The sequence below is a fragment of the Fukomys damarensis genome, unplaced genomic scaffold, assembly GCF_012274545.1.
Source record: "Fukomys damarensis isolate Sample0158 unplaced genomic scaffold, DMR_v1.0_HiC HiC_scaffold_17, whole genome shotgun sequence".
NCBI classification, from domain to species: domain Eukaryota; kingdom Metazoa; phylum Chordata; class Mammalia; order Rodentia; family Bathyergidae; genus Fukomys; species Fukomys damarensis.
In genome coordinates, this window is record NW_022900929.1 from 78,227,943 (window position 1) to 78,236,661 (window position 8,719).

Sequence of the window (8,719 nt, forward strand, 5' to 3'; positions counted from 1 at the left end):
AATGAGGAGAAGAGGGTGGGGTATGCAGGGATCCAAGCTTTAAGGATGTTTTTCATGGGTGAGCCACAAGGTACATTTTCCTATCAATTCTATTTTTTGATGAAAAAGTATAAATCTTTATTGGGCCAATAATCATAGATATTTAACTCTAAAACTACTATATTCACAAAATCAATAGAATAAGACTTAAAGGAAAATGAGTACCTTGATGGAATGTAGCATTTTCCTCACAAACGTAATTATATCAATCACTTCTGATTCTGGCCTTGTCCCAGGTTCTATGGAAACATGCTGAGTCAGTCACGTTACAAACTGCCTTTCCCAGGGAAGGGCAATGGCTTTAGCGTGGTTTAGATTCAAGGACTGTCACAGAAATTAAAGCCAAAAGCACAGTCTCTTCTTTGTCAGGATTCTACTCCTTGCAAGAAATTTCAAACTACCTGATTATCCTAGACAACGCCTCCTTTTTATTCTCCTTTGGAGACTAGGAATGGCTAAGAGGGGCACAAGAGCCCAGAACAGAACCCACACAGACCTGTCCACCCACCTTCTGTCACCTCCCCCCCACCCCCGCACAATGGTTGACCAGATGCTCTGATGTGGGAGCAGTCTGTCCTGAGACTACACTACCTGCATGATGCCAGCACCATGGCTGAGTAACCTCGCTTGTTTATATAAACAGGAACTCCACAAAAACTATGCCTCAAAGTCCCTGTCCTTCTAGCATCGCCTACACTGGTTCAACTTCCAAAACGTCTGCTCATTTTCAGTATTCAGAATGAGAGAGGAAGCCACACCCCTCAGGTAGCCACTAATCTACCTGACACACCATCAGAAACATGAGAGAGGAGAGCGCTCTGCTTTGCCAACCTTCTTGTATTCCTTTTTAAGAAAAGCTCCTCCTCGCTGCCTTCTCTGTCAGAGTAATTTATTAGCCTTATGGACCATGTTATATAGAGTAAAAAATAATCCAGATATAAGTTACAATCTAAAAACAGTTTGGAGAACACAGAATCCAGGATTTGTAGAATGCCACATGTAAATAAACCTTAATAAGGTCTTTAAACAGTTTCAAAGGGATTTCTGCTCCAAGACCACTGGCCCTGCTCTTTATTTAGCTCATGGTGTGAACTGCTTTTTTCGAGCTCCATAACTCACTGGGTGTGTGTTGCAAAGGAGAGCTATATAATAACTTTTTTTTTTTTTGGCCTTAAAAAACATTTGTCATTTTAAAAAAACACATTGTGGAATAAATATGAGGTGCTCAGCTTTAGCACATCTGCTTTTGATTTGTGTAATTAGCAGAAATGCACTAGCAGGATCCAGGAAGCCCTAGCACCAGCCCCATCCTGGGTTTCCATAGCCACATCTGGAAGGCCAGGGGGAGGCAGCCACTGTGCCAGGTGGAGCCACCGTGCCAGGTAACCAAGCCCATGAAGTCATCCAAACCTTGCAATTGGTCGCACTCTTTCTCGTCACTTTCCAAACTCTTCATTGTGAGTTTTCTTATACTGTTTGACAGAACCAAAGTTTTTCCAGCCTTGACAAGATAATTGCTTCCATATCACAGCAGAAATTTAAAAGTACACAGCTCCGTATCTCCCTGACAATGATAAATTGTCATCAGATAATATCATCTCCCAAGTACACGGTGCCAGTAATTACACAGTTTCGAATGGCAATTTCCTAAATAGAGCCTCTACATTTTTGTTCTTTTTGGCTTTCTCTCAGGGTGGGGGAAGGCACAACTTTATTAAAAGTCCTGAAGGCTTAGGGTACTCCTAAAATAAGTTACAGGTGTGAATAGAGAACATAAACCCACAGTAGGCTCCATGGAAGTCACGAGGCTTCAATAACAGATTGAGATAAGGCATGTGCTGAAGAGGGATCTGTGATTCAGTTTAGAGACATATCTGACCTTTACCCAGACTTGTGGACCAGGGATCTGCCTGGCAATCTCATCAGGACAGATTATATTTGATTTGTCTCTCAGCAGCTGTTCAGTTGGAGTGTTTGCTGGCAGAAGGTGGCCTCAAGCTTCCAGATGATTCTAGATCATTCTAGAAGGCCATTCACTTAGGCCCTAGGGGAATGTTCACCCATGCTATGGGTCTAAACTCTGGGAGATACCACCCAAGACATTAGCTTTCTCTCCACAGGAGCGGTGGCTCCCGCCTGCATGGTCCTATGGAACTGAGTGTTTCTGAATGTTGTTCCTTCAGATTCCAAATAAAGGAAATGTTTGTTGATCAGGGGTTGAGCAAATATAGTTTGAAAAGGAAGTACAAAAGGACATGGTCATTAGCTTTTGTAAATTCATGATAAACTGAGTAGCCACTTAGTAACCAGAGTAAACAGCATACTGAATGCAACCTCAGAGGCTTGGGTTTTAGTCCCAGCCTTGCTCGCCACTGATCTCAGCTCTTAAGAGATGTGAGTGCCTCCTTGTACAATGAGGAGCCACCTTCAATCTGTCTGAAATTCCCTGCCAGGCAAAGATTCTAGGTTTCAACAAGACATGCTTTTAGTTCTGTGCTTCATTTCTTTCACCAGGAGAGCACACCTAGCAAGGCTAGTGAAGGCAAATTCCAATCACAACTGAGTTGACCAAAGGGGAGTACAGTAATCAAGCACAGCTCAACCTGCATCATAGCACCGATCGCCTACAACCTCCTAAATGCCACTAGTCCACAGGCAGGGCAGCCCCTCCCTCGGGTCCCCTGGGGCCTCAGATGTTAGAGCCCACCAGACCTGGTCACCTAGCCCAGCCCACCACCAGGGACAGACACTGTCTGGAACGTACTGGAGATATTATCAGAGAAGAAGAGAGCAGCCCAGAGGAATTCACCCGGCTCTGAAAGGTGGGCTGAGGAGGTACAGAAAAAGCACACCTGACTTCATTCATTAAACTTTTAAAGAAGTCAACAGGGTGTCTAAAAAACACAGCCTGTTCACATTTGGTCAGCTGTTTTCAGCTGCAGAATGGATTACTTTAATGCAATCTGAAGAGACGTGTAGGGAACAATATTTCAGTGTTTATGAATCCTAATGGGCATTGGCAGGACTGGCACAGGATGAGCCTTGAGAAGGACACACTGACTTCAGAAGAGACCCAGGATGAAGAAGAAAGAATTGTGGCTATGGAGAAGCTATCCAACATCAGTTTTTCATTTATGAAAATAACATATTTCCAGCCTGTAAGTTCTCTGAGGGCAGGAAATGCATCCCTCCAAGTCACTCTGGTGTCCCCAGAGGTTCTCAGGGTCCCTGGCAAGAAACTGGCACTCGGCTGATAGCTGTTGAATGAACAAACATCCAATGCTGTTGGTTCTGCACTGAAGATCTAGGTGCGTGTTTCTCCTCCCAGGGGTGACAGAGATGGTGACTAAAGCTTCACCCACCCAGGAACGGCTCCAAAGAGACACCTGGCAATGCTACGTCTGCAGGCCCTGGAGTTCCTACTACTGCTCCATTCATTCCCCCATGGAGCCTCTGATTCCAATAATACTCCTCCCCGACAGGTTGTTTTCTTTTCCCTTGCCTCCGTGAGAGCGTATTGTCCTCAGAAAAACAGGGCTAAGAAAATATTCCAAAACATTTTTCAGTTAAATCTATTGCTGATCAAGCCCTTCAAGAAAAAAAAAAAACATAAAAAACAAAACAGGGAAAAGATAATAATGAGTGATGGTGCACACCTGTAACCCTAGAACTCCGGGACGCTGGAGCAGGAGGATTGTGAGTTTGAGTCCCAGTGTAGCTCAATGTGAAGGCCTTGAGTTCAGCCCCCAGTATGGGGTGGGGGGAGGCAGAGAAAGGAAGGAAGGAAGGAAAGAGAGAGAGAGAGAGAGAGAGAAGGAAAGAGGGGGCGAGGCAGGCAGGCAGACAGCGGTGTAGGATTCCTACTCAGTTTTATGTAATGATTGCTCCTTTGCCTAAAGAGGCCAAGTCCCACACAAAACAAAACAAATACAAGAACAGGGGCAGAGAGGTGTAGGATTCCTACTCAGTTTTATGTAATGATTGCTCCTTTGCCTAAAGAGGCCAAGTCCCACACAAAACAAAACAAATACAAGAAAGTTATCGATGACTTTCCTAGGATGGACTGGTAAAGAATTAAGAAATATATCCCTTGTGGCCCAATTGATTATTGTATCATTAATACCCTCAGAATGGGAAACAGTACCATCTGGAATTAAAGCCCTCAGCACAGGTAGCACCTAGGACCCTGAGCTGCCTCCCCATGGCATTGTTTGGCTACACACATTCGCATAGCCCAGACTCGGACTGAGCAGGTGCAGGAAGGGCCATGGCACGGGGGACCGAGAGCACAGGGGAAAGCTCTCCTGGAACCGGAAGCATCCAACACCACGAAATGCCCGCAGCAGCCTCTATACACCAGGCACTGTCCACAACTCGTGTCTAGATGCGTTCCCGCTTCTTGCAGAGAGCCTGGGTAAACTACGTGAAACCACGATAGAAGGGCTAAACTGGAGAATGCCGTTTTCAGCCCTGAAATAATGCTCCTTCCCGCCAGAGCCTGTCTGGGTGCAGCTGGGACGGGTAATACACCTTGGAGACAGTGACCTGGTGGGAAGGTGGAGGGGACTCTAAGTCCCCTGGAAAACGTTGATATGTGGATGTCCATTGTTCACTCAACCCCATCCCCCTGCCTCAGGAAAGATGAAGAGGTCCTGTGTGGATGGAACAAAAGAAGGGCGCTGGGCTGTCACTCTGGGTCCTGAGTTCAAGGAAACAGACCTGTGGGTGTTCTCTGGAAGGAGCGCATGGCTAGACCGCCAAAAGAGTTGCATCACAGAACTAACAGGGCAAACAAACAACAGTCTTGTTAGCACCACATCTGGAGCCTGGCACATCGTGAGCCTTCCCTCCACTAGCCCATGACAAAGCCAGGCTGCCCACTCTTCCTGCAAGGAGGTGGTCACACACCGAGGCTCGTGGCTCCTATGGAGGCCAGACATGGCACTGCCTCTTTCATGTTCTTTTGGGAGGCAGGGGGCTTAGCACTCCTGAGTGGTCCCAGACCACAGAAAATGGAGAGGGATCTGCTCTCAACAGCTCTTTCCCCCGGGATCTGGGGTGCAGCCCACACTGAGGTTTGGGCACTCCTTACAAATCTCCCTGGCTCAGTGCAGAGATAGGTGGCGATACATGCCCATGCCTTGCTTCACCATGAAGAGAGAAGGGATTAGAGCAAACAGTAAACACTCCACCCTTTCCAGCTGCATCTCAAGAATCCAGCAGGGTGCTGACGGGACGTGGACATCCTCATGTCCAGGCGACACAATAAACAGATAGCGGTGCACTGGCTGTGGCCTGGAAGACACCTTAGAATCTCTGGCTAGATGAATTGCTGAGATCCTTCTCCTACTAGAGGCATCTGACAAGATGTCTTAGCTCATGTGCAAGGCCAATACAGAGCCAAAGAAAACGAAGAAAGACTGGAATGAATTCCAGATGGAAGAAGAAATCGATCTCCAGTAACTGATCTAAATGATGTAAAGATATGGGATTTACCTGGCAGGGAATTCAAACGGCCAGAAAGATGCTCCTGGGGTCAGTAGAGCAGAATGCTTGAGCCACTTATGTGAGAAAGAAAGGGACAAAAAAATATACACAAAGAACTCACAGAGAGAAACCACCATGCCTGGAAAAGGAAAGAGAAAGTCTGAACCACGAACCCCAGAGAACATCAAAGAAGATGAAACCAGCGAGGCCCCCAGACATACCACAGAGAAACTGTCGAAAGTTAAGACAAGGCCGGAGGTATAGCTCAGGGGTAGAGCACATGCCTTGGATTCAGGGTGGGGGAAACTAGACCCCCAAACAACACCAGCAACAGAAAGTGAAAGGCAGCAAGGCGAAGGGGAGATCCAGCAGGAACCCAGAAGGCCGGGAGGGAGAGGAAACCCGCCAGCCCAGAATACGAGTGCCAGTGACTGTCTTTCAAAAGCAAGGACTTTCTCAGACAAACAAGCTGAAAGAGCTGTCACCACTGGATTGGCCTTATAAGCCCTGCTGAAGGGAGCCCTTCAGGCTGAAGGAGGAGGGGGCTTATTAGTAACATGGGAATAAGTGAAAGTAGAAAATTCCCTGGTAAGAGTAGGTGCACTGTCAAATGAGAAGCATTTTAATGCAGTAATCATGATGGGAAAATCAATTCTGTCTCTGGCATGCAGGTTAAAAGGGCAAATTATCAAAGACAATTACAACTATAATAATTTGTTGAGGGTTACAAATTATAAACTGATGCCAAGTATGACATCAGGATCAGAAGATCCGTGAGGGAGAAGCGTGAACTGTGTAGAGTTTGTGTGTGTGGTCCGGACTGAGCTGCTATCTGCTCGCAGGTATGAAAACAGCTTCCTAACTTATGAATTTGCTGCCGTTCCTTACTTGTTACTAGCATCGTCTGTAGATCAACTTTTAGCCAATGAGCTGGCTAAAGCTATCAAAACTGCTTGGATGTCAGGATAAACAGATTTACTCTGAGCCCAGATACACAGTGTGTTGATCGAACCTTCATCTCCCCACTACAGATACTCAACAATTCTTGGGTTTTGTTTTGTTTTGTTTTGGTACCGGGAATCAAACCCGGGCCCTTATGCTTGTGAGACAGGCGGCGGAACCACTGAGCCAAATCTCTAGCCCTCTTATGATTCTTAATGTCGGTTTTTAATTGAAAGTCTTCTTCAGCAAGGCCACCTGTCAACACTCTAAAATATGTGAATTAAAAACTGAACAGTGCATAGGAAGGAGCACTCATTAGTTACTAAGTAAATGAGCACACAAGTAAATTCCTGCTGATCACAGACTCTTCTCAGGTTAGAGTCCAAGTTTACGTCAGGCATTAATCGTACAACTGTAACACTGTCACACGGATCAGTGAAGAGCCAAGAGGGAGCGCCAGTAGCAATTCGTGGGATCTGATGGAAGAAACAAACATGTTTTTTCACCAACCTGGGCTGAGAAACCACAGAAGAAACCAAACCAGAAGTGCACGAGTGTAAACGCAAAATTCTTGTAGAAGAAATAGCACAGGAATTTGCACATTCGGAAATAGGACCATCTTCCGTGCACCAGGAGAAGCCTCTGCAGGTATCTAAATTGGGCGAATGAGTAGTCGCTGGCCAAGACCGCCTGGAGTCCTTCCTGGCCACTGATGCCAACGCCGATGTGAGCAGCTGCAGAAAAGAGAGGGGAGCAGAGATACGGATGTTTCCGGAAACTTATCGCTGCTCTTTTCTGCCTCTCATTTACTGAAAACCTGTAGCTGAAGCTAGAATTATTATCTCAAACATTATCTGATGAAATACTCCGGATAGCTTGGTACCTGCCCTAGTTTCACATAAGAGGAAACTGTGCTGAGGACAGCTCCGTGACTTCCGTAAGATTTTACAATCCGTACGCAGAAGAGATGGTGTTAAACCCAGGGGCTATTCTTTTTCTGCAATGTAGTTACTTAGGTCCCCCAACAGTACAAGGTGGCCAATGTCCTTTTTCTAATCTACAAAGTACGAAGATGACTTCAATAAAGGCAGACATTCTTGTGAATGGTGATAGTGGTGGAAGCCCTGGATTCAAAAGTGTCACCGACCTAAGAACCTCTGCGAAGTACACTTTTAATGCAATCTCTGTCACACATCAGCAGATGCTGAAACTGGGGGGCCCTGGGTGTACAGAATGCCCCCCTCTGAACATGTCGTACTTTTTATCATGCTGACATCATTGGCTCCATCGCCGATGGCCAGAGTGACAGCATTCCTGCGCTTTCTCACCAGCTCTACCACCTGGGCTTTCTGGAGCGGGGTGACTCTGCAGCAGATCACAGCCTTACACAGGCAGGCGAGCTCCAAGAGGTCGTTCTTGACGTCACTTTCAAGAGCATGGGCCTGGAATAGTAAAAAGAAAAATCCAGAAAGTAACGGGCAACAAGAACTCAGAGCTGTAAATTGGGAAGCAAACGTCAGGTTTTTAAACTGACTTTTTACAGTTGACTTCATTTAATCGACTTCATTTCCTTTACTTCACAGAGTTGTGGTAGACTCATGGTCCCAAAGGCAACAGAAACGAAAGAAATGTGTGTTGAACTTGGAGTGCGCATAAGGGATTTTAAAGTAAAAGACACTGCTGCTCATTCACACATCCTCCTTGACGCCTTCCTGTGCTGCTTCCTTGGTGGGATGTCAGAGAAGGTCTAGAGCTCACCAACATTAGTGAAGGCAAAGGGTGGAACTACTCACCATCTCGAAAGTTTAGGGCGAACTATAAACGGTGGTGATTTGTTGGTTTAATGAGATTGGCTTTTCGTCTCCTTTGCGTTGTTGTTTTATATAACTGGCATTTGTTGTTTGGCTGTTAATGTGCAGGCAAGATGAAAAGCCAACGATCTGCAGATTTACCCTTGAAGAACAACATGACCAAAAGCAGAGGGCCCTGCAAAAGGGTGCTGTACAACCTGTATCTCAAATAGGTTCCCAAACCAGTGCTATCTTGTTCGTATTCAAATGCATAAGAGCCTTTAGATACCCTAGGGAAGTTACTAGAAAGCAAATATAATCCCTTTTGATTAACTATGTCATTATTTTTCTGGAAAACATGTCATGTACATTTTTTAATAAACACACTGAGAAAAAATACAAATCCCCTTACACTTCAAGATATCTTTAAGTGACTTTTTTTTTTTTTTTTTTTGTTTTTT

At 45.6% G+C, this 8,719-nt stretch overlaps 1 protein-coding gene across 10 annotated transcripts in view; it reads right to left on the minus strand.

Moving 5' to 3' along the window:
* The window catches only part of Atp8b4 (ATPase phospholipid transporting 8B4 (putative)), a 214,737-nt gene that overhangs the window by 27,575 nt on the left and 178,443 nt on the right, over positions 1–8,719 (minus strand). For all 10 annotated transcript variants that reach the window (XM_010638545.2, XM_033765227.1, XM_033765228.1 and 7 more), the window contains 2 exons: positions 7,727–7,910; positions 6,979–7,202 (listed from right to left, as the gene is read on the minus strand). In XM_010638545.2, coding sequence (XP_010636847.1) covers positions 6,979–7,202; positions 7,727–7,910 — 408 coding nt within the window. The remainder of the gene's footprint in view (positions 1–6,978; positions 7,203–7,726; positions 7,911–8,719) is intronic.